At 39.3% G+C, this 26,710-nt stretch overlaps 1 protein-coding gene across 12 annotated transcripts in view; it reads left to right on the top strand.

Moving 5' to 3' along the window:
- Positions 1-26,710, top strand: part of LOC114295457 (SKP1-like protein 21) — a 36,506-nt gene that overhangs the window by 4,967 nt on the left and 4,829 nt on the right. For 4 of the 12 annotated variants that reach the window (XM_028239692.2, XM_082869766.1, XM_082869768.1 and 1 more), the window contains 6 exons: positions 8,340-8,561; positions 8,761-8,952; positions 9,067-9,177; positions 9,347-9,425; positions 24,442-24,581; positions 24,731-24,912. In XM_028239692.2, coding sequence (XP_028095493.1) covers positions 8,340-8,561; positions 8,761-8,952; positions 9,067-9,177; positions 9,347-9,425; positions 24,442-24,581; positions 24,731-24,912 — 926 coding nt within the window. Of the gene's footprint in view, positions 1-8,321; positions 8,562-8,760; positions 8,953-9,066; positions 9,178-9,346; positions 9,435-24,441; positions 24,582-24,730; positions 24,913-26,710 lie in introns of all 12 variants that reach the window. The other 8 variants (XM_028239691.2, XM_082869765.1, XM_082869767.1 and 5 more) reach the window with 3 other exon arrangements.

Genomic DNA, 26,710 nt, shown 5'->3' with positions numbered 1-26,710 from the left:
GCTAATAAAATACTAAGTGACTTTCGGTGATTATAATATGCCAACACTCCCCCTCAAGCTGGTGCGAAGATATCTCTCATGCCCAGCTTGCCTAATATGTCATGAAACGGTTTATTCCCAATTCCCTTGGTGAGAATGTCAGCAAGTTGTTCACCAGACTGAACAAAAGGAGTACAAATGGTACCACTAGTGAGTTTCTCCTTAATGAAGTGGCGATCAATCTCAACATGTTTTGTCCTGTCATGTTGAACTGGATTGTGAGCAATGTTGATGGCGGCCTTATTATCACAATATAACCGCATGGAGTCCGTCTGAGCAATACCTAGATCACTCAACAATAATTTGATCCATAAAAGTTCACACACACCTTGTGCCATAGCTCTAAACTCAGCTTCTGCACTTGACCTGGCAACCACATTTTGTTTCTTACTCCTCCAAGTAACTAGGTTGCCGCCGACAAATGTGCAATACCCTGAAGTTGATCTCCTATCAGTTACTGACCCAGCCCAGTCAGCATCTGTATAGGCTTCTACACGAAGATGATCATACTTTGAAAAATACAGACCCTTACCAGGAGCAGACTTCAAATACCTCAAGATTCTCATGACAGCCTCAAAGTGAATCTGATGAGGAGCATGCATAAACTGACTAACTACACTGACAGCAACAGCAATATCAGGACGGGAGTGAGATAGGTAAATGAGCTTACCCACTAATCGTTGATAGCTCCCCCTATCCACAACTTCTCCTCCTTCATCATCTCCCAATTTTTGATTGGGTTCCAGTGGGGTGGCACATGCCTTGCAGCCAAGCATTCCAGTTTCCTTCAACAGGTCAAGCACATATTTTCTCTGTGAGATAAATATCCCATCCTTAGAGCGAGCAACTTCAATTCCCAGAAAATACTTCAAGCTTCCCAAGTCTTTGATTTCAAACTCTTTGGCTAAGTATTTCTTCAACAGAGGTATTTCCCCACTATCATTGCCTGTAAGAACTATGTCATCTACATAAACAATAAGTGCTGTAGTCTTACCGCATGAGGAATGTTTCACAAACAATGTGTGATCTGCCTGACTTTGTGTGAAACCATATTTAAACATAGCCTGAGTGAATCTTTCAAACCAAGCCCTTGGAGACTGTTTGAGACCATATAATGACTTCCGAAGTTTGCATACTTTCCCTTCTGTTTGATGATCCTCAAAACCCGGAGGAATGTCCATATATACTTCTTCTTCGAGGTCACCATGGAGAAAAGCATTCTTGACATCAAACTGATAAAGCGGCCAATCTAGATTAGCTGCTAGAGAGAGAAGTACTCTGACTGAATTCATTTTAGCCACGAGTGCGAAGGTCTCCTGATAATCAATGCCATATGTCTGAGTAAACCTTTTTGCCACAAGTCTTGTCTTGTAACGCTCAATAGACCCATCTGCTTTGTGTTTCACAGTATATACCCATTTACAGCCCACAGGTCGTTTGCCCGTAGGTAACTCAGTCAATTCCCAAGTGCCATTCTTTCTAAGTGCTTTCATTTCCTCAATCATGGCTAGTTTCCACTCAGAGATAGCAAGAGCATCCTGAAAATGGTTAGGAATGCTAACAGAGGAAATATTGGACACAAACGCTCTATATGAGGATGACAAATGAGAGTATGATACAAACTGTGAGATAGGATGTTGAGTACAAGATCTCACACCCTTCCTTTTGGCAATAGGAACATCAAGATCAATGGACTCACGAGATTCAAAGTTACCTAGACTCTCATCAGAAGCAGGAGATGGCAGTGGAGTAGCAGAAACGGTCCCTTGTATCCAGTTAACTTGTTTTCTGTCGATGTCCCGGACATAAACATGCCCATCCTTATTCTTGGTGACAGTGGGTTCTATAGTTCCAGTAGAAGAGGGGGGTGCAAGGACAACTGGTTCTACCATAGGAGGCACAGGACTCACTTCTACCATAGGAGACACAGGACTCACTTCACACCAAGGCTCCCCCGGAAATGAGGACGGTGACACCGGAGAGGACAAGAAATAGGACTGGGACTCAAAGAAAGTGACATCCATGGACACAAACCACTTACGAGAAGAAGGGTGGTAACATTTATACCCCTTTTGAGTAGGAGAATAACCAAGGAAAACACACTTGAGGGAGCGAGGGTCCAACTTACCACGAGAGGGAGAGTGATTATGGACAAAACAGACACAACCAAATATTTTGGGAGGAATAGAAAACAAGGACTGAGAACCGAGGAGGACGTGAAGCGGAGCCTGTTTGTCCAAGACCTGGGTAGGGAGACGATTAATAAGATGGGCAGCGGTGAGAACAGCGTCGCCCCAATAAGGTTGAGGCACGTTCATAAAAAAACACATGCACCGAGCCATGTCAAGAAGATGCCGATTCTTGCGTTCGGCCACCCCATTTTGTTGAGGGGTATTGGTGCAAGAGGTCTGATGGATAATGCCATGAGTAGAGAAATATTGTCCTAACCCAGAATCTATGTATTCCCCGCCATTATCAGAACGAAATATTTTGATAGTGGCCCCAAACTGAGTACAAATCATCTTATGAAAAGTGCGAAACACAGAGAAAACTTCACTCTTATCTTTCATGAGATACACCCAAGTAGCACGAGAAAAATCATCAATAAATGTAACAAACCAGCGATGACCTTTCACAGACAGAACACGAGAGGGACCCCAAACATCAGAATGTATTAATGAAAAAGGAACTAAGCTTTTATTCAAACTGGGAGCAAAAGAAGCTCTATGTTGTTTTCCAAGTTGACAAGACTCACAAAGAAAGTCAGACACATGATGATTTGCGAAACTAGAAGGAAATAAATGCTTAAGTAAATGAAATGAGGGATGCCCAAGACGCCGATGCCACAACTATACATCAGCGGGGGTAGTAGAAGACGTGGTGGAAGAATAAGCAAGTTTGTCCGGTTGATCTAGGAAGTAGAGACCATTTTCTGCACTACCACTGCCAATCGTCCTCCCCGTGACAAGGTCCTGAAAAAGACAATGATCAGGAAAAAACGTCACACAACAATTCAAATCCTGGGTAAGACGACTTAAGGATAACAGATTAACAGAAAACTTGGGAACATGGAGAACAGAAGATAGATGCATGGTAGGAGTGACTTGGACTAAACCTTTTCCAGAAATGGAAGAAACAGTTCCATCGGCAATCCTAACTTTGTCCTGACCTGAAGAGGGCTTATAGGCAGAGAAAAGATCAGAGGAGCCAGACATATGATCTGAGGCACCAGAATCAATAATCCAAGGCAAAGATGTATGACACAGGAAAGCACAAGGAACAGATGCTAAGTTACCTGAGTGGGCAAAGGACGAGGAAGCGGTACTGAGAGCAGTAGAAGATCGGCGGTCCAACAATTGGCGCAAAGCATCCTCCAGCTCAGTATCAGAAGCTTGGGTAACAGAAGTAGAATTAGAATCAAGGGTATCAACGACACTAGACTGATGAGCCCGGGAATAGGAACCACGTCCTCGAGAGTGGCCTGACCGACCTCCTCGAGAACCTGACCGATCACCTCGACCCCCAGATGGAGTCCCATGAAGCTTCCAACATGTCTCACGAGTATGCCGCGGCTTCTTGCAATAATCACAGAATACAGACTCCTTAGCAGCAGATGGAGGAGGCAGGCTGAGGCCATCTCGAGGAGTAGACAGTAATGCGGAACGGTCAGTAGAGACAGGGGACATCATAGCTGACCGACGACTCTCCTCATTTTGTACATAGGCAAATGCCTCCTGTAGTGAAGGAAGGGTGTCCATACTCAGAACTCGACCCCTAACTGGATCATACTCCATATTTAGGCCGGCCAAAAATTTAAAGACCCGTTCCCGAGCAATGAACTTCTTGTACCCGATAAAATCAGTAGGGCAAACGGGCTTATAGTCTTCCAGGTGGTCAAGGCGTTTCCAGCCGTTGGTGAGGAAAGTGAAGTACTGAAGAACAGTCTGCTCCCCCTGAAGTGTGCTCTCAATAGAGCGACGCAACTCAAATGCCTGTGAAAAATTTCCTTTGCGGGAATAGGTAACAGCCACAGCCTCCCAAATGTCCTGGGCAGTCTCCATAGACAAGTAGCCCTCACCAAGTTCTGGAACCATCGAATGGATAAGCCAACTCATAATCAAAGAGTTGGTAATCTCCCATTGGTCATAACCTGAGTCAGTGGTACTAGGTGCCTGTATCCTGCCATCAACATACCCCATCTTTCCTCTGCTTTTTAAAAACAAAGTCAAACTTTGAGACCATGCTAGGTAGTTCTGACCATTAAATAGAGAGGTGGTGATTTTCAGACTAGGGTTGGGATTCTCAGTCATGGTAGTAGGTAGAATGAGACTCTCACTCTTTGGTGTTTGAGACGAAGAGGACACACTAGTGGAATCTGTCATGGATACAATACTACCAAACCCACAACAAACTAGTAGAAATCACAAACCCGGAAAGTGGTAGTGAGATAACAGGTACAATGACCACTATAAAGACATAACAAAAAATTAAGAAATGATTTTTTTTTTTTTTTTTTTTTGAATATATATATATATATTTTTTTATTTCATTTTATTTTATTTATTTATTTATTTATTTATTTTTTTTTCTAAGTTGATTTATTTATACATGTCTTTATATATAACTATATATATATCCGGCTCTATTTATATATATATATCAGGATATATAGGTATATATATATATTTATATACCACAGTGAGATCAGAGGCTGAGGACGACGAAGAAGATAAGCGACGAAATGGCTGGAGGAGGTCGCCGAGCTGCGGTGCTGTCGGCCGAGTGACGATCGACAGAGGAGGTCGACGAGGAAGACGGCTGAGGAAGACGAGCTGAGGGGATGAGGAGATCGATTGAGGAAGGTCGACTGAGGAAGACGGCTGAGGAAGATCCACCCAGGTAAGCTTCGAACCCTAGAGTGTTGTTGGTGAAAAGGTCTACCAACGAGGGTGAGCCGAAACCCTATAGGTTCAGCTCTGATACCATGAAGATTGAATAATCAGCTTGGGGTATGATGAGATATCACCCCTTATTTATAAATGAAGATTAGGGTTTACAAACAAGACAATTACAAGATGATCCCTGAGGGCATAACAATGATTACAGACCCTAGTGCCTTTCGGCTAATAAAATACTAAGTGACTTTCGGTGATTATAATATGCCAACAATTGCATGGTTTTTGTGGGAAGGAGACAATATAGCTATGCTAGAAAGGAGGGCCCATTTAGTGTTTTTTCGTGTTAGTCCTTTTGGTACTTGTGTATGAGTTGATTGGCATGTTCACCATCTAATCTTTGTATCAATCAGTGTGTTTGGTTTCAGTTTTTGAAAAATGAATTTTTTGTTTTTCGTGTTTTTTTTTTTAGTGAATATTTTTAAAATTTTAAGCTTTTTTTTTTTGAACTTTTTTTAGATGCACCTTACTTAGATGTATCTAAAAAGTAAAATATTTGTGAAAAAATATTTTAAAATTTTAATAAATACAAAAAATATACTGAATTTTCAATTTTTTTTTTTTTTTGTATTTTTTGTATTTAATGAATTTTTTAAAGATTTTTTTTACAAAAATTATACTTTTTAAGTGTATTTATGTTAGGTGTGTCTAAAAATTAAAAAAAATGCTTAAAATATTAAAAAAAATCAAAAAAAACAAAAAAATATGGAAAACAAAAAATCTGAAAAATGTTTTCAAAAAATTGGAAACAAAAATAGTGAATGGAATTATTGCTCAAATTGTGCAATTGGGTTCTACCCATCATCTTTTGTTTTGACTTTTGGAGGAATAGAGAAATAATAGAAAAATTTGACATCTCTACAGTAAAAACGAAAACCAAAATTAAGGGAAGTGATCCTGTCAACATGAAATCAAGTTGAAGGTAGGGATGGGGGATAGAGTTTGCTTTTGGTGGGATAGGTGGTGTGGTGACCTGCCTTTAGAGCTGAGGTTCCCTTTGATTGTTGGTATTGCAGATGATTGTGAGGTGACAGTAGGTGCTGTGAGATCTGGGCAAGGGCAATCGATTGTTTGGAATGTGCGCCTGCGCCGTGATGTCCAGGATTGGGAGCAAGATTAAATGGTGGAGCCTTTGGGGTTTTTATATGGGTTGCGAGTTAGGGAGGACGACAGGTTTCTTTGGTGTGGGATTGTCGTAGGTCTAAGGGGATGTTTTCTATGCCCTCATATTATGATGCGGTTGTTCATGAAGAGGTTGTTGTATCCCTAGAAGTGTGCTTGGGTGCCGGGTGCCGGGTACGCCATCCAAGGTTGCTTTTGTTGTATGGACGGCGACTTTGGGGCGTATTTTGACTATTGACAACTTAATTCGTCGCGGACATATATTGGTCAATTGGTGTTGCTAGTGTTGTGGCAATGCGGAGTCGGTGGAGCATTTGCTCGTTCATTGTCCGGTTACTTCTCGGCTTTGGATGCTTGTTGTTGCGATTTTTGGGTTGTGGTTTGGGTGCAACCGGATTCAATAAAGGCAATTTTGCAAAGTTGGGTTGGGGGTCGGGTAAGGGGGAGGCGTCAGAAGGCTTGGATGCTTGCTTCCATTGTTTACTGTGGTTGATTTGGTTGGGCGTAATGGGCATGTTTTTCAAGGGGTGTCTCATTCAATTCCTTGGTTAGAAAGACGGCTTTTTACGGTATTAAATAGTTGGGTGACAGAAGACTTGGATGCTTGCTTCCATTGTTTACTGGCTTCTGTAGATTTTGTGGAGGATTTGATTTGTTAGTTTTGTTGAGCCTTTGTGGCTTCTATTTTTGTGTTCTTTGCATCATCTTGATACTTTTTAATAGAGTTTGGTTATTTATTCGCCAAAAAAAAAAAAAAAACACAAACACAAAAGATATTGAATTAACTACTTGGTGGGGCAAGGACTTTGTATCAGAATTTTGGTTATGGCTACACCTCGTTTAAGGTAGAAATTTTTTGTGGGAGTTGCCAATATATGAATCAACAACTTTCTCAAAGAAATATCCACAATATGAGAAGAAATGGAAAGACTCACCTTTCCCGTGCACCTATGTTACACGGACTGGGTAAGAGAATCAGATGTGGGCACATGGAGGACAAGTGTTAGATCTTCCTAAACCTTAATCTCAGCATATTGGAATATGCATCCAAAAGTAGGGTGTAGGTATGGTTACACATCTTAATATTTATATATATTACATATTGTATAATATTTTTTGAAAACATGTTGTAAATTATTTAAAATTGCACTTCATATTAAATGGAATTTAGAAAATTATGGAATATATGTCTCATTTGTTTTAGAAGCTAGAAATGTTTCTTTACTAGCAAATGCGACCGTCTTCTTCGTCAAACATCATATAAAAATTAGAGGATCCAAATATCTAAACTAGATATGGGTGTCAGTCACATCTCACACACTTACTTACCTTTGTCATATCAAGTGGATAAGTTTATGCTGGGGAAGTAGAAGAGTCCGTGTAATACAACCTTCCACCAGCACTTTTTAAGACGTTGACCCCTTGTGGAAGGGCAGTCAGCAAGATCTGGGATTTGTAACGACTTGCCAATATATGAATCAAACCATACCGAGGCAAAGAATAGATAGACTCACCCTTCCTTCCACCAGCACCTACACTTTTCAAGACCTTGGCCGCTAGTGATCTGGGATTTGCACTTGATAAGATTAAATACAAGACCTGGGCAGTTGAGCTTCGATATCTATCCAACCTTTACATTAACAGGATGGAGTCTCAGATTTGAAGTTTTAAGTATACATGACTAGACTAGCAGGAATCCTTGGTGTAAATAAGCCACAAAATAGTGACATTTTTCAAATTGCTAAGGATGTCAGAAAAAAGGCAACCAGATTTTCTAAGACGTGTGTGACCATTTTAGCCATTGAGGGTGTCATGTGACAGTTTTATTGAGAAAGTTTTTTTTCTCCCCCAGTCATGTTGAGGGAATGGGGGTTGTATTGTAGCATGTACCCAAAGTCTTTTTGAAGGGAGACAAATTTTATAGATGCATGCAATCACCTGAACACACACGCTTTGGGTGAGTTTGCCAAAAGTCAAACGTGAGATGTCTGGTTCTTGCTCCGGGGAAAGCTGTGTGGATTATTGAGTGAAAATGTGAGGCTATCACACTACATAGTATCGTTAGGCAAGCTGATACCATTTTCTTACTTCCTTTTACTGTGCCTCTAAACCCTTAGTACTTCATTTACTTTATTTTGTAGTTTGGATCATATTTTATTGTGATTTTTATTGTATATTGATGGATTCTAATCTAATCCATGTTAGCTTTCTCTGGGTTCTCAGATGATGAAGTCCTATATATGGCTTGAAACTGCTGATGGTTCAATCCAACAAGTAGAACAAGAGGTTGCCATGTTTTGCCCAATGATATGTCATGAAATACACACAGGCATGGGATCTTCAAAGAATTACCCTATATCTCTTCCACCTCGAGTCAGTCCATCTACGTTGAGCTTAATTCTTGATTACTGCCGATTTCATCAAGTACCAGGTCGCTCTAACAAGGTTATCTGTGTTCTAGTATTGCTATTTGTTTTTCGTGGATTGATGATTCGCTGCTCTTTTCTATCTTCATTTACATTAGTAAACATTTAGGGAAGGTTATGTGTTAGCTCTAGTATTATTTGAACAAGATGTTAAATTTTCCAGTGACTAACTCCAAGTAGCGAAGCTGGATTTGATTTTTGACTGTTTGTTTGTGCAGGAACGGAAGTCTTTTGATGAGAAGTTTATTCGAATGGACACAAAAAGGCTTTGTGAGTTAACATCTGCAGCTGACAGCCTCCAATTGAAGCCCTTAGTTGATCTCACCAGCCGTGCTCTAGCACGTATGATTGAAGGGAAAACCCCCGAGGAGATACGTGACACATTTCATTTGCCTGATGACCTTACAGAGGTGTCTTGTGCTTGCAAGCATTGTATATGCTTAGCATGTCCTTTTAGTAGCCTTCGGGTAAAAATTGGGTTCTGTAGTTTCTGTATTATATTGACTTAGATTTAATTGATCCAGGAAGAGAAACTTGAGCCTTTAAAAAACATGACTGATGATCCACGAATTCGGCTTTTGAATAGACTCTATGCAAAAAAGAGGAAAGAACTAAAAGAAAGAGAGAGATTGAAGGTGACTATGCCATTTTATATCTCGTTTTCTTTTAATCTGTTGTATAATGATTTTTCTGTGCTTTTTAATTTGTCTTTGCTGTTACGTTGTTTGGTTCAAATACATTGCTTGGTAACGATCATGAATGCATGTTAATACTGATAACAGTTGGGCCTTCCATGTGTTTCAGAATGTTGAGGTCGAAGAGGAACGAGTGGATTATCGTTCAGTTGATGATCTGTTGTCATTTATTAATGGAGGAAATGGAGGTATCTTGGGTATTGTCTCTTTACTTGTCTGTGTACTTTTTCTTTGCTATTGTAGGAAGAGCTTTTACATTATATTTTAGTTTTGGGTTTATATTTTGCTTCTTGATCCGTACTATCTAGGTCAATTATTAGTAACTGTTAGCTAACAGATCTTTGAAGGGTCAGACCACCTTATGGACTGTATTTTGGATTATGTAGTCTTAGTTGGAGTTGAAACTTGAATCAGTAACATCTTTAACATTTGAATGTGAAATTGAAGAATACAAACATGAAAGATGCTGATTACAAGACATGTCTCCTTAGATCAAGATGTCAGATCCTTAAAAATAAATCTGATGGAAAGTTTTTCAATACTGTTTCTGATAAAAACAAAACAATGGAATTTAATTACACTGCATCTATTAGCGGTCAAGTTAGACAGATGAGATGGGAATTACTGGACTGCACATTGGAATTGAAACCAATGTATGATCTAGTTTTGGGTGATTGAGGTGGAGTTGGACTATATTTGTGTAAATGTCAATTTTTTGCACCATGCATTGAAAGTGGAGGCGAGTTTTGGAAAATTAATTTTTAGTCAGAGTAATGTAAAAATAACCTCTATTGTTATGAAAACTGATCATGAATCTTTTAATCAAAGCAGATTTAAATTAATTCTAAATTAAAGCAGATTTATGTAGAGAGCAATCATAGGAGAGGCACAAGTTTTAATGTGGAAAATCCAAACTCTAGAAAAACCATTGGCCTTGTTTGGTGTAACTGTGAGAAAGTGATTATAGATTATAGCTTAACAGATTATAACTTATAACTGTTAACATAAGTTGTTAACCTGTTTGGTACAACTATGGGATTATGGATTTAAGTAGCAGAGTAGTATTTGATTGATAAGCTGTAAAATAACTTTTTACTGTGTAATTATCCTTTTTGCCCTTATATGATATAAAAATGATTATTTTGTCTTTTTTTTCAGTTTTAATTTTAAAAAAGTTATTTCATTAATAAAAATTAATATAATTAGTATTACAAAAATTATTATTTTCATTAATAGTATCAATTAGTATAAAATTATTTCATTTTTTCATTATAAATTAATTAGTGTCAATTAATGGCTTAATTAGCATCAAGACTTTTCTTTTTCCTTTTCTTCATTTTTTTTTTCTTTTTCTCCTTATTTTCTTTTCTATTCTTTCTTTTTCTTCTTAGTATTAATGTTGTGATGTCATTACATTATTTTTCTTTATATATTAATTTCAATAAGTTATTTAATAGAAGTTAATAATATAACAATTGCTATAAATTGCACAATTAATAATATAACAATTGTTATTTTTTTAATTAATTATTATTTTTTTTCATTACAATTAATAATATAACAATTGTATTTCTTTTCATTAGTGGAAGTAAATTGTATTTTTTTTAATGGATAAAAATTGCACAATTTATTTCAATATTAATTGAAATATTTTTTTAGTGATATTTCATTTTTTCATTTGACAAATCCTTTCATTTTTTTCAATTTATATCATTTTTAGTAAAATTATTTCATTTTTTCACTATAAATTATTACTAAAATGGCATCAATTAATACTAAAATTTATTTCATTTGGCTTAAGTAGCATCAATTAATACTAAAATTATTAATTAGTATCAATTAATATAAAATTTATTTTATTAATGGCTAAAATGCTTAATTATTGTTATTATTTTTTATTAAAAAAACAGTGAAAACCTCAACAAAAAAAAAAACACTAAAATCTATTGCTGGAGAGAGAGAGAACAGCAGCGACGAACCAATGCCGGAGAGAGAGTTGGTCGTTGATAGTCACTATCGAAGGCATAGCGGCGATGGGGGATAGGGGACGACAACGGACGGTTGATCGTCACCATCGATCGTCACGTAGTCGATCGTGACTTTAGGGTTTCAGATCGCGATCGTCACTTTAGGGTTTCAGATCGCGATTGTCACACAGTCGATGGTTAGGGTTTCGATCGCGAAGTTAGGGATTACAACGCGATGGTGGTGGTGAAGAGAGAGCGAAGAGAGCTCTGGTTCGTGAGTGTGAGAGAAAGGGAGAGCATTGGTTCGTGAGAGAGAGAGAGAGAGAGGGAGCATTGGTTTGTTGAGCATCGAAAATCGCTCGCCGAAAATCGCCACTCTCTCTCTCTCTCTCAAAGAATGAACAGTGATGCTTGTGGTTTATATAATAGCAATTTGGTAATACTTCAAATTAATAAAGGGCATTTAAGTAATTTTGTTCCTCAATTTTTAGCTTCCCGCTTAACTTGAACGAGTTAAGCACCCAGTAGGCCACTCCGCCAAAAATCATTTTTTTGACTTAACTATAAAAAGTGATTTTAAGCTCTACCAAACACACCAATTGTAGCTTAAATTAAGCTAAAAGCTGAAATAAGCAGCTTTTAGACTGCGCCAAACAGGCACATTGACACAATGAATCCACTTGTGCCATGATCCTACCTACTTAACACCCAAGTCTTCTCCACGTCTATTTAATCTTACATGTACTCCCAATCTTCACTAGCCACATCTTGAACACACCAACACGATTGGCTCCATTCCTCAATCAATGCACGTGCCACCAAGTATAATGCAATATGAGCTACCAAAAGATCCTAATCCAACACTCGCACTCGTACTCGCACTCATACTCGCACTCACACTCACTATAAACCTAATAAACCTCTCTGAAGGTTGTGAAAGAAGATGTATTGACTAAATGAAGCGCAAGGTAACCCTAACAAAGAAGTCAATGCTCCAATATATCGCAATAGAAAACCTAAGTGAATTGAACAAGAAAACAAGAACCACAAGGTGGGTGTTTGGGAAGTTACTATTTTAGTAGACTATTTTAGTTTTTGACTATTTTAGTAGGCTAAAATTTTTGTGTTTGGAAAGATGATTGGATTTGTTTTTTGTAGTTGGATGTGATGTTTGTGAGAGAAAAAGTGACATGATTATATGTTTGATGTGACATTTTGTCTTATCAGCTATTTTAGCCTATTTTGTCTTTTTGTGGATTTTAATCAAAAAATAGCCCAAAACCCACTTGCCAAATAGGGCCAAGGATTTTGTTTGAAAAACACACGAGTGTATTCCAAAGGCATACGTTTGAACGGTACATCATTGTCTTCCAATAATGAACATACTGGGCAAGGACTATGTGAAAAATTAAATCAAAACACTAAGCACTGGGTTTGAACGAACTATCCTGGTATTCCAAGGAGCAATGCACTTGACAAACTCTGAAAATAATTTTTCTAAAGGACCGTGGTCAGTTGAACGTTGAACCTCACATTCGAACACACAAGTTTTCTTCCTAAAAACATTTTTGAAACATGCCAATGCATTAAGTTCAAAAACCAAATCTATTGAGTCCTAAGGTTAAGCCCATTAATTAATTTAGCCTAGCATTCAAAACTAAATTATCTAAGGTCATAAACTCAAAACGAACAAGCCCAAATAGACTAACCTTGGTAATAATGCAATGCATAAGTTTTATCTGTACAAATTGTAGTGAAATAGACTAACTACACTACTAAATTTGCTCGAGACTCAAGTAAGCTAAAATAAAATATAGGCTCTAATCTTTTGGAAAGAAATTGCCAATATGAAGATGATTAAGGGACAACTAGACATTTTTCTACTCCAAAGGCTAAAGTGGGGAAAAGGAGGAAGAAGTTGCCCATATGCATTGCATTGTGTGGATCGTCTGTGGTGAGTGGAATCCCAGATCTTTTAATGGCACACAGTTCCATTGTATAGGCTTACGAGTACATTGCTTTTTATGTAGTTGGCAGTCCGGAGTTGTTAACCCCTCTCTAGAGCTCTTGAATTTTGTAGAGGTTTTTGATAATGAGGTGAGGTGTATATGTGTATATGGGTGCCATACGTTCTATGCTGGCTTGCAATGAAATTATTATTTATCCAAAAATACCCTAAGGGAAGAAATTGATAGATTATTCCCTCTTGGAAAGTCTTTGTTGATGTTAGTGCACGGGCACCTGTGTAGTTTTGGATATGCTTGTGCATGCCCTTTGACTTGAATTCATTTTATTGAATTAATATCAGTTCATAAAATTGCATAATGAATTCAAATTAACTTCTGAGTTTTTTGTCAACTTGTCATGCAGTAGTTCACAATTACCTTACCTTGACAACAATTGCTTGAATTGGATATGTTGATTGTGGTTAGGATCTTATTTGATGCAGGACAGCGCTGTAAGGGCTGTTCTGGGGCTGTGAAAGTGCTGAAACTTAAGTAAGAAAGGATGAGGAGAAAAAGATAGGTCTAGGAATCACTCTTAGAATCGTTTAGGCAATACACCTAGGGTTTGATTGCATCACACAATCCATAAGAAAGCTTTAAAGCTCTAAAAACTCTCCAAAATATTAAGTCTATTGAATTAATAGCATTACTTTTTTTTTTTTTTTTTTTTTGATCAGCAAAGAAAAATTTCATTAACAGCATGAAATTAAAGGTATAGGAAGATGACATGCATCGAGAGAGATTCGAAAAGTATAAAAATACCCCTACTACTGCTACTCACATCCATACAACCAACCCCTTGGCCTCACGATTTTTTTTTTTTTTTTTAAAACAAAAAAGTTAAGGACTTAACTATAAAATAAAAACATGAAACCCCACAAGATCAACCCAACAAAACACCCAAGCTGCACCTGATTACAACCCCACAAGACCCACGCCTATGCTAACACCCTATGCACACGCCACCTCTGTTGCAGCCCACACTACCTACGCCTCTGCTGCTGCAGCCTACACCACCTACGCCTCTGCTGCCCACACCACGCCATGCCGAGAAAAACTCTGCGACCGGGTGAAACTCCAAGCCAACACCGGACAGCAGCACCAAGACCCACGTTCACACCCTCCACCTACGCCTCTTCTTCTTCTTTCACACCCCAAAGTTCTTCTTCTTTCTTACACCCGCTGCAACTCCAAGACCCACTGCAGAACCAAGACCCAAGTTCTTCTTCTTTCTCACCAAGACCCAAGTTCACACCCTCCACCTAAACCAATTAGAATAAAAAAAAGAAACTATTATAATATCTTTGACTTGTAAAACTAATTTAAGACCAAATAAGAAATATAAACAAAACCTAATTAAATAACTTGACTCACAAGACGACCCATGGGCGACCCATATAACTCATGTCTAGAAATTATGAAATTACCAAATAACCCTAAACTAAAATAATAATAATAGAACATGGCCCATAAGCCTAAAACATAACTATCCACGGTCCCAAATGAGTTGCTCATCATCCAATGCATGCCAAATCAAAGCTTGGGCCTTAGAGGCATCTCTTCCTCTTCTCTTGTACACCTTAAGAAGCTGTTACCATTTGCCTCCATCATCTCTCCCTGGTTGAAAAAACCTCGACCCTGGCGAGTTAAAAGCATGGAATCGTTCATACAAGTCATGGTCTAGGCGCTGAAACTTCTCATCATTGATCCATGTACAATCTGACAGTGGATGCCCCTTCAATTTAATGAGGTACTTTTGAGAGCCACCACCTTTAGTGGAAACAAGTTGATGATCAATAATATCTTCAATGTCTTCCTTCAAACGTGGGGCTGGTGGAAGTCAAGTGGCAACACCGTTAGATCATCATCATCGTGACCCTCATGTAAGATCTCCAATGTTGAAAATCAAGTACATAGGCAGTAGAACTAATTTTCTTGAGAACTTTGTATGGACCAGAACTTCTTGAATGGAGTTTCTTGTATGCATTTTTTCTCAAATCAACATGTGTTTTATAACTGTCATTGTTAAGTACAATCTTTCTTTGAACCTCATCATGTATCGCATGAATATACTTAGCAAAAGCATTTGCTTCAATACTAGGACGTGCCTCAACGGGTAAAGGAACCAAATCAACTGGTTTACGAGGAAGTAAATCTATCACAGCCTCAAAGGGGCTGCAACCAGTGGTCCGATTAACTGAATTGTTATATGCAAATTCAGCCGTAGAAAGAATTTGATCCCAACTACCAACATGATCACCTACAAGGAAACGAAGAAGGTCACCTAAACTTCGATGAACAACCTCTATTTGACCATTAGTTTGGGGATGGGAAGAAGAAGAAAATTTCAGTTTTGTATGCAGCATCTTCCGCAAAGTACACCAAAAATAGCTCATAAACTTCACATCACGGTCTGAGACAATTGTTTTTGGCAAACCATGAAGTCGGACATCTTCTTTAAAGAATATTTTAGCAATATGGACAGCATCGGAAGTCTTTGAACACGGGACAAAGTAAGCCATTTTTGAGTAGCGGTCCACCACCACAAAATGGAATCATATCCCCTAAGAGTTCGTGGCAGCCCTAGGATGAAGTCCATGCTTAGTTCTTGCCATGGCTCATGTGGTATTGGTGATAGAGTGTATAAACCAGTATTTTTCTGTTGTCCTTAAAAACTTGATAGGTACAACATCGAAAAACAACTTTAGCGACATCCTGCCTAAGACTTGGCCAATAATAATGATCTTCAACCATGGAAATTGTCTTGTCTTTGCCAAAATGATCTGCTACTCTTCTAGAATGCAATTCTCAAATCACCCTTTCACGTAGAGATGTACTAGGCAAACAAAGACAAGTGCCCTTAAAAAGATACCCATCATGTAAAAAGAATTCTGGATATTCAGCATGCTGTCCCGGCCACTAAATTGGTGTAGATTATGCTGAAATCTTTGCAAGACGAGTAGTCTTTCTTGAGCGAATCAAAGCCCACAACTTGGATGGACATAGAGTTGAGAGTTAGCACCACATGGTTGAGCACATCAGCTGCCTTATTTTCTGTCCCAGCTTTATGTTTGATGACGAATGTGTATTTTTGCAAGGAGGCCTACTCTTCATGTCAATGATTCAACTTCTTTTGGGAGTTGATGTACTTGAGAGCTTCATGATCAAAATACAACACAAACTCCTTGAATATGAGATAGTAACGCCAGTAACGGAGTGCTTGAATCACAACATAGAATTCCTTGTCATAAGTAGAATACTTTTGCTATGTTTCATTTAGTTTCTCACTAAAATAAGCAATTGGATGGCCTTCGTGACTAAGTATACTCCCAATTCCCACATTTGAGGCGTCACAAGTCACTTCAAACACCTTAGAGAAGTCCGGAAGGCATAAAACAGGAGCTCAGTCATTTTTTTCTTTATCTCTTCGAATGCTTTAGTTCCTGGTCCAAATAAACTATCCCTTCTTCATGCAATTAGAAATTGGTGCCATTATTGTGCTAAAATTTCAAATAAAGCACCTATAGAATGTTGTCAATCCATGGAAACTATGAACTTCTTGCAAGGTGGTAGGAATCAGCCACTCAATTGTAGTTTTGACTTTGTTTGGATCAGCCGCTACGCCCTTGGAAGAGATAACAAAGCCCAAAAACATGAGGCTTGGACTCATGAAGGAGCATTTCTTCAAATTTACATAGAGTTTCTCTTGGCGAAGAACTCTCATAACCTGTTGGAGATGGAAGATGTGTTCCTCTTTGGTCTTGCTATAGATTAGTATATATCATCAAAATAGAATACAAGGAAGTGACCAGTAAAAGGTGTAAGTACCTGCGTCATGAAACGCATGAATGTGCTAGGAGCATTGGAAAGACCAAATGGCATAACTAGCCACTCATAGAGACCATCCTTTGTCTTGAAGGCAGTCTTCCACTCATCTCCAGGCCTTATTCGTATTTGATGGTAACCACTCTTCAAGTCTATCTTTGTAAAAATAGAACCAGCTATCATGTCCAACATATCATCAAGTTGAGGAATTGGAAACTGATATTTGATGGTTATTTTGTTGATAGCTCGACTATCGGCACACATGCTCCGCGTGCCATCTTTCTTTGGTGTGAGCAAGGTAGGAACAAGTTGGTCACACACACAACTTTTCGTGATAATTCGACTGCATGTATTTCTCACAAAGCTTGGCTTTCATCTCTTGCCATGTGCCTATTGGTGGTTGCCCCATTCTTCTGATAACTCCTTCAACACTCGTCCACCATACTTTTGCCAATACGAGTTTCATCTTAGCAAATCTCACTCTTCATTCGTCCGTCATATCATACCAATCAAAATACTCCTCAATGGAAGCAAGCCAATCTGAGAAGCATTGTAGGATCAACCTTGCCTTCAAAATCTGGAACCTCCATCTTAACCTTTTTTGCGATATCTCCAGCTGTGTCATGTGGCTCATAGTGATCTCTCTCCAACAAGTCTGGTCCAATCAAACATAGAATTTTGTGGCACTCTTTGACCATGGGCAATCCTAAATTGTTATCTTTGCGCAGGATCTGCACGCTGGTCTACTTCTTGTTCACCTTGATTCTCACCATTCTCACCATGATTATTAATTTCAGAGTTTTCTCCTTGTTCTCCGGTTGTTGTAGCACCATTAGCTTGAGTTGTTTGGCCTTCCAAAGAGCTAATACGAAGATTTCAATTATCAAGTTGCTCCAAAAAGGATCTCGTCACGCTGATTTTCAGTTAATCTTCCTGTAAAGGTTTCCCCGATTGTTTAGACATGTTTGAAACCTGGCTCTGATACCAAAATTGATGCAGGACAGCTCTGTAAGTACTGTTCTGGGGCTGTGAAAGTGCTGAAATTTAAGATAGAAAGAAAGGAGGAGAAGAAGATAGGTCTAGGAATCACTCCTAGAATTCCTTAGGCATCACACTTAATTGCATCACACAATCCATAAGAAAGCTTCAAAGCTTTAAAAATTCTCTAAAATATTAAGTTTATCGAATTAATAGCATTACATGGCTTTATATAAAAGAACTAAGAGACTTCTAAACCAACTAGAACTAAAAAAGGAAACTATTATAATATCTTTAACTTCTAAAATTAATTTAAGATCAAATAAGAAACATAAATAAAATCTAATTAAATAACTTGACCCACAAGATGACCCATGGGCGACCTATATAATCCATGTCTAGAAATTATGAACTTACCAAAATACCCTAAACTAAAAAAATAATAATAGAACATGACTCATAAGCCTAAAACATAACTATCCAAAGCTTGGGCCTTAGAGGCATCTCTTCCTCGTCTCTTGTACACCTTAAGAAGCTGCTACCACTTGCCTCCATCATTATTACTTGTACTATTATTATATGTGTTTAATCTTGGACTATTTCTCTTGGTTGCTTCATTTTCTATTTTTCTGGATTACATTGTTACTTCCTCTTCTGCTTCCTTTTTGATATAGGACTAGATATTGCTGCAGAAATTGCTTCTCTTTTAAACATTGAAAATTGATTGCTAATTACAAGCTCTGATGCCATGTCAAAAAAGAGGGGTAGTTGTTGTGGATAGATGCAATAAATGTCCTTAGTATTTTTTCTTTCTTTCTTTCTTTATTTTTTCTATATCTTCTGGGTATTACCAAAATATGCTTTGGGTGAGAGGAAAATAAAATGAAGGCTTGGCCTGGTCTTGACTGCACTGACTGATTGATACTCTAAATCTTGTTAGCAATCCCCAAAAGATCCAGTTGAGAGCGCCATGTCCAGCTGACAGCTTCCTTGAGGCCCAATGTACGTAATTCACGAGAAATCTAAACTACTGGTGAACATGTTGGTGCAGCTAACATATCTGTTTGAGTGATTGGAATCTGTTTGAGATTTTTGATGTGTTCTCTATTTTTCTAATTGCATTCTCTTAAAAGCTTATTTTTACCTAATTGTACCTTTTTTAATCTATTTCTTGAAACTTTTGAGCCTTCAACATTCCAAGTGAAATATTTGAATCATTTTGTGCTTTCACTTTTGACTGAATCTTGGAGCATCTGAGATTCTTTTGAGAAACATAGGTGTAAGTGTGGTAGGTAGAGTTGAGTGTGTTAGGTGAGAGTTGAGTGTGGTAGGTAGATGTAAGTGTGTTAGGTGAGAGTTGAGTGTGGTAGGTGAGTATGTTTTTCTCTTCTATATATAGGAGAGTGATTGTATACATTCAAAAAGATCAACAACATACAATCAATAATACAATCATTTCTCTTTATACATTAAATTTCTACATGGTATCAGAGCAAGGTTAAGAACTTAGTATTTTTCGCTTCACCAGCGGGCGGCAACCTCGCCTTGGCCGCCCGCCGGACCTCAACCTATTCCGCTTATTTTCTACACATACCTTCCCATCATTGGTGACCTGAACCATTTGATTTCTGCAACCATATTTTCTACACATACCTTCCCATCATTGGTGACCTGAACCATTTGATTTCTGCAACCATGAGTGGGGTAACTTGCTGCCTGAGGTTTCCTGGCCAGCTCAACTCTTACCTGCGAAAGCTTGCTGTGAACCTAATCCCATTCCCCACGTCTTCATTTCTTCATGGTCGGCTTTGCACCACTCACTTCTCGCAGGTCTCAAAGTTATGTATCTCTCTCAGTCCCAGAGCTGACCCAGCAAATGTGGGATGCAAAGAACATGATGTGTGCTGCTGTCCCACGCCACGGACGCTACTTAACAGCCTCAGCCATGTTCAGGGGAAAGATGAGCACCAAGGAGGTGGATGAGCAGATGATCAACGTGCCTCGCGCTGTGTTCGTAGATCTGGAACCCACTGTCATCGACGAGGTCAGAACCGAAACCTACCGCCAATTGTTCCACCCTGAGCAACTCATCAGCTGCAAGGAAGACGCCGCCAACAACTTTGCCAGAGGCCATTATACCATTGGGAAAGAGATTGTGGATCTGTGCCTGGATCGTATCAGGAAGCTTGCTGATAACTGCACTGGGCTTCAAGGGTTCTTGGTGTTCCATGCTGTTGGTGGTGGGACTGGATCTGGCCTTGGATCTCTGCTTCTTGAAAGGCTTTCTGTTGATTACGGAAAGAAATCGAAACTTGGATTCACTGTTTACCCATCTCCCCAGATCTCAACCTCTATTGTTGAACCCTATAACAGTGTCTTGTCCACTCTCTCTCTCTCATCTTTCCACTTTCAAACCCACAATCCTTTTTTTAATCAACCCCTCTTTCCCTCACATGGGCTTGTCCCCTCTCTCTCCTCCGTTTGATTTCAAAATCCATTATTTTTATTTTCTCCAAATCATTTTCCTTACTTCCCCCATCTTTCATTTTGATTTCAAATATATTTTTATTATTTCTTTCTTTATTTTTCTTTCACATTATTTTTAATCTTTTTCACATTCCATTCATACCATATAACTTTGCATACCAAACCATATTTTATTCATCTCACGGATCAACCCCGATCACAATTGTACACCAAAAAAAAAAAAAAAACACAACAACAACAAATCAAAACATAACACCAAAAGATTTGTTTTCTTTTCTGCAGACGGCCACCCACCGACCTCACTTCTTCGCCTATTCCGCCGGTCTTCTTCTTGCCTCCGTCCTGGGCGGCCCTTGCCGGTGTTGCCTCCGTGTTTCCCACTCCACTGGGCATGATCACTACTCCCTGTTCCTCCACTGCAGCATATGGCGGCCCTCCAAATCGGAACATAACGGTGGCCTTCCGCTTCAGCTCCTTGTTTTTCGCCTTTAGCACACTTATCTCTGCTCGCGCATCCTTATACATGCGTTGGAGCAGAGCCAGTTGGGCGTTTAACTGCTGCACCTCATTTGTCCTACTCTGCAGCCGGTTCGACAAATTTGTGACCGCCGTCATGGTTTCTACACATGACTTCAAAGTATACTGATTAGCCTCAATATCAGTTTGCACCGCCATTTTTTGCTCCACAGACCGCATCGGAAAGTTCAACGGAGCAAAACCAGAGGTGTTTGGTTGAGGTTCACTGGCCACCGCACCAGTTATTTCTCTTGTGGACTCGTTCAGGTCTGGAAAGAGCGTGAGCAGACCACGGGAAGAGGAGGCCATGTTCTGGGTAGCTGGACGGGAAGAAGAGGCCATGTTTTTTGGGTTGCTGAGTGTTTCAGCGAAGCAGCGATTTCCGACTGGTACTTTCAGAGAAGGATTGGTTACAGAGTGTTTACAGAGTATTTCAGAATGCAAATGTTCGGCGGTTTCAGACTGGTTTGCACAGCCTCCGCCTCAACCTTGGTTAAATAGCCAAGGCAGACACGCGCATCGCGCGCCACTTGACGCCAGACGACAAAACGGGCGCGCAAGCCAATGTGGTCACGCGTCTCGCCATCTTGTCCGGCACACCTTTTTATGGAATGGGCACGCCTTTTGATGGCACGCCTTTTTATGGATTGGGCACGCCTTTTGATGGCACGCCTTTTTATGGATTGGGCACACCTTTTGAGGGTGCGACTTTTTAAGGGTCCGACAAGACTCTGTAAACTGTCCCGACATTGATTCCGGTTAGCTCCTTTATGGGTCCGACAAGACTCTGTAAACTGTCCCGACATTGATTCCGGTTAGTTTTGTTAAAATCCACCTACTCTCCACCTACTTCACCCACTTAAACCTACTCCACTAAACCTAACCCACTACACCACTACCACCTCACCTACTCCACTAAACCTAACCCACTACACCACTACCACCTCCACTTCACCTACTCCTTACCTACTACACACTCACCCTCTTCTATATATAGGAATCATGAATCATTGTAATTGATATCAATATATCAATCAATAATAATACATACAATTTATTCTCTCTCTTTCTCTATACATTATTTCTTACATGGTATCAGAGCAGGTTTAGAATCAAATAATTCTGCTTGACCGGCGGGCGGCAGTCTCGCCTTGGCCGCCCGCCGGATCTCTACACATATCTTCACTCCGTTGCCACAAATTCCATATGAACTCTTCTCTGCCTTACAATGGCTCAATCAACTTATTGAGCTCTAATGATGCCTGACTTGGTGTCGGGGAAAACCCACTTGTCTGTTTGGGGCTTAATCGTGATCCTCTTCACGCCCGGGTATGTCTCAAGCCCATGCATGTCAATTTCATTATCAAAATTCTGAGACCACATCTTCGCTGGGTTAGAACTTGGAGATCCTCCATAAGAACCTGAAGACAGTTCGCTAACCTAAGCCATGAGCTTACTAGATCAGCCCTGGGACGACACCGTTGCTGGTCCTCGTCCGGAAAACGGCCTCGGAAAGCTCCGTAAACAACACACCTTCACTGTGCGACCGAGCAAGGACTCGGAGGGTGGAGGTGCGGAGGAGGGTATGAGGGTAACGAGGAGCATCATGATACTGAAACCACCGCCAGCTCAGAACGGTTCGCCTCCGGTTTCGCCTGCTGGATCTACGCCATCTCCATCCTCGACTCGCTCTCCATCGTAGGTCCGACCGGCAACCCGTTCAAACAGTCCGTCACATTCGGACCCACAGTCTTTGGCGCTGCCGCCGCCGCCATCGGAAACGACCTGCCCTTGGCCACCAGACACAAATATGGACGAACCCTCCAGATTCACACACACGGTTTCGAGAAAGAGAGAGCCTTACACTTCACACTTTTGATAGCACGCCTTTTTATGGATTGGGCACGCATTTTGATGGCACGCCTTTTTATGGATTGGGCACGCATTTTGATGGCACGTCTTTTTATGGATTGGGCACGCCTTTTGATGGCACGCCTTTTGAAAGATTGGGCACACCTTTTGAGGGTGCGACTTTTTAAGGGTCCGACAAGACTCTGTAAACTGTTCCGACACTGATTCCGGTTAGCTCCTTCAGGGGTCCGACAAGACTCTGTAAACTGTCCCGACATTGATTCCAGTTAGCTCCTTCAAGGGTCCGACAAGACTCTGTAAACTGTCCCGACATTGATTCCGGTTAGTTTCTACAAGGGTCCAGCAAGACTCCGTAAACTGTCACCACAACTGTCACAACATTGTCTGCTACAACGGTCCGACATGACCCCATAAACTGTCTTCTACATCGGTCTGACACCGCCATCCAGTGTCCTCTACACCGTTATGACACCACCATACAGTGTCCTCTACATGGTTATGACACCCCCATACAGTGTCCTCTACAACGTTATGACACCACCATTCAGTGTCTTCACCAATGGTCTGACATGACCATACAGTGTCTCTTATCCTCTTTTATTTTTATGTATTTTCTTGTTTTGTTACTCTCTCCAAACTCAAGTTGGTTAGTTCCTATCCCCCTTGAGTTTGCGGGGGCTGTTAAAATCCACCTACTCTCCACCTACTTCACCCACTTAAACCTACTCCACTAAACCTAACCCACTACACCACTACCACCTCACCTACTCCACTAAACCTAACCCACTACACCACTACCACCTCCACTTCACCTACTCCTTACCTACTACACACTCACCCTCTTCTATATATAGGAATCATGAATCATTGTAATTGATATCAATATATCAATCAATAATAATACATACAATTTATTCTCTCTCTTTCTCTATACATTATTTCTTACAAGTTTCTACAAGGGTCCGACAAGACTCTGTAAACTGTCCCGACATTGATTCCGGTTAGTTTCTACAAGGGTCCAGCAAGACTCTGTAAACTGTCACAACAACTGTCACAACATTGTCTGCTACAACGGTCCAACACGAGCCAGTGTCTTCTACATCGGTCTGCCATAACCATACAGTCTTCTACAACGGTCTGACACGACCATACCGTGTCTCCTATCCTGTTTTATTTTATTTATCAGTTTACTTTCCTGCTTTGTTACTCTCTCCAAACTCAAGTTGGTTAGTATCTATCCTCCTTGAGTTTGAGGGGAGCTGTAAGTGTGGTAGGTAGAGTTGAGTGTGTTAGGTGAGGGTTGAGTGTGGTAGGTAGATGTAAGTGTGTTAGGTGAGAGTTGAGTGTGGTAGGTGAGTATGTTTTTCTCTTCTATATATAGGAGAGTGATTGTATACATTCAAGAAGATCAACAACATACAATCAATAATACAATCATTTCTCTTTATACATTAAATTTCTACAATAGGTTCTAAAACCTAACCTCTGGCCTTGTTTTTCCATTCACTTCCTATTGATGGACTCCTTGACGTTGGCGGAATTCTTATGTGCAGACTCGAAGGGGGTCAAAGCTTCTAAAAATAAAAAGAAGAATCGGAGAAGAAAAGACCAACAAAAGAATGCTTCTTCTAACTGCAGTGCTGTTTCAAATGATGCCTCTTCTTCAAACAATACCATTGGAACCCATAAGAAGGTAACCACCATGTTATTTCTGAATCTGTCATTTTCTGTTGTTCTGAGTTAGTTTTTGGATAGTTATTAATTTATGAATGTTTTCCATTGAAGCTTTTCAGTCAAAGATATCTTAATAATGATCATGTTAATGAGTTTTACATGTTGCAGGAATCTAATGGTTTTGATTCCTTATGCCATAATGCTAAGATTTGTGATCATGTTCTCCCTAATATTGGTGAGATGTTAAAGTTACAAGATGTTGAAGATGACAGTTTTGCACCTGAAGATGAGTTTGATGATGCTGATATAGATGATGAGATAGATCCTGCAATGAAAGAAAGAATTGATAGGTGAGCTTAACGAGAGTTTTTTTGGGTATCTGAACACATATGCACACCTAGGTTCATCTCGCAAGAATGTATGTTTACCTTTTCTTCAAAATATACTGTTATTACTTTTACTTTTGTGGAGAATTTATTATTAGCCCTAAAGATGCAACTCTCAATTTTTCTGTGACCATTAGTGACCTCATGGTGTGTTTCTGCAAGATTCTATGGGGACGTAAGTCGATACTTTAAAAAAATATTATTTATTTATTTATTTATGATTATTATTATTTGTATTAAAAAAACATGGATGCTGCCCAAATACGAAAGTTACACCATAATAACCTATAAAGCTCAAAACAAAAAGCCTTGTTCACTGAAATGACAAAAAGTTGTAGGCTTCTTTCTTACAATGGAAGGGAATCTGACTAATAACAGAATAAAAGAAGAAAAGAAAAGAAATCTATCATGTGTAGACTCAAAGTGGTTATGTGGTGCCAGTGTTAGGTTTCATATCTTTGTACCTATAGGAGCATTATGCATGTATTAAAATAATTTTCTTGCAAAAACTTCTGACACTTAACTATATGATCATCTCTTTCCAATGCTTTTCCTTTTCCAGTTTCCCAAGGTTTGTGATAATGGCATTTTGGAACATTGTATTTGGTTGTGTCCCGCCTTGTGACATTTGGTTTAGTTTATGATTTCTTTTGATGGCTTGGATGATGGAAAGTGAGTCTAGATCATTTCTGAGGTTCATTTTTGGTTGTTTTGGTTCCTTTGGCTGGAGGGAGATGCTAGAACTCTTGAGGATAAATCAGTGAAATGCATTTTTTTTTTAGTGTGGTTCAATTTCTTAAATTTTTCTGTGGACCTTCCCCCTGTTTATCTTTCATTTTTTATCAAGCTTTAGAGTGTGAGACTTGTCCTGGGTTGCCTCCTTTTTCATTCTTGCTAGCAGTAACGTTACACTTACCACATTTCTATACCATATTATGCTTACCATCGTACTTGTTAACGCAATGTTGGTTTAATGGGTCCCACCACTAATGTATAGCTGCAATGCAGTGTTGACAATTAGACTGATACATCAGATGGTAAGATAAGAGGGTAGAAAGAAATATGTGGCAATTGTGGCATTACTCTTTTGTTAAGATCCACTTCTTGGAATGATTATTGTTCTCGACGCGAGAACTAAATCTAGTTTGATGGGTTTGTTTTGGGAAGCTACTTAATTTTGAGTGGGAGGCTTTTAGAGAACTCATATTGGAAATATTTTTGGGCTTTCTCTAAATTAGCAACTTACTATCAAAGGACTTTGGGAAGCTTGTGTCCAGGATGATATTTGCGTAATCTGTCATGATGCTCAATTTGGTTATCCTATTTCTTTGGTTGTGGTGCTACTCTCACCACTTGAAATAGGGTTTTTAATTTGATGATTACTCTAGAGGCTAAGGTTGCTCAGTTTTGTAGATCCAGATGCTTTTTGCATTATTGTTCTTTTGCCTTTTAGAGGCAACTTTCTATCCTTGATTGAAACTAGGGAAGGTTCTTGTTTGGATTTTATTTTTTCAGTTTAGTTTTGTAGTTGCATGTGCTTTGAGGAGCCCATATCTTTATTAGTATTCCTTTTTTAAAAATATCCTGATTTACCAAAAAAAAAAAAAAATCCTAATGCTTGTTTATCGTGACTACTTGTCTATGGGTGCTTGAATTTCCACACATCACGTTATTTCTGTTTACTAACTTTTTTGGTTTAGATATCATCTACCAAACAAAAATACATGGTTTGAAAATCAACTTCTAAATAGAACTCTATGAT

This window comes from Camellia sinensis, chromosome 5, assembly GCF_055761805.1.
Source record: "Camellia sinensis isolate YWXY chromosome 5, ASM5576180v1, whole genome shotgun sequence".
Classification (NCBI taxonomy): domain Eukaryota; kingdom Viridiplantae; phylum Streptophyta; class Magnoliopsida; order Ericales; family Theaceae; genus Camellia; species Camellia sinensis.
The sequence above is the reverse complement of the archived record's forward strand: the minus strand, read 5'-3'. Positions and strand labels throughout refer to the sequence as shown.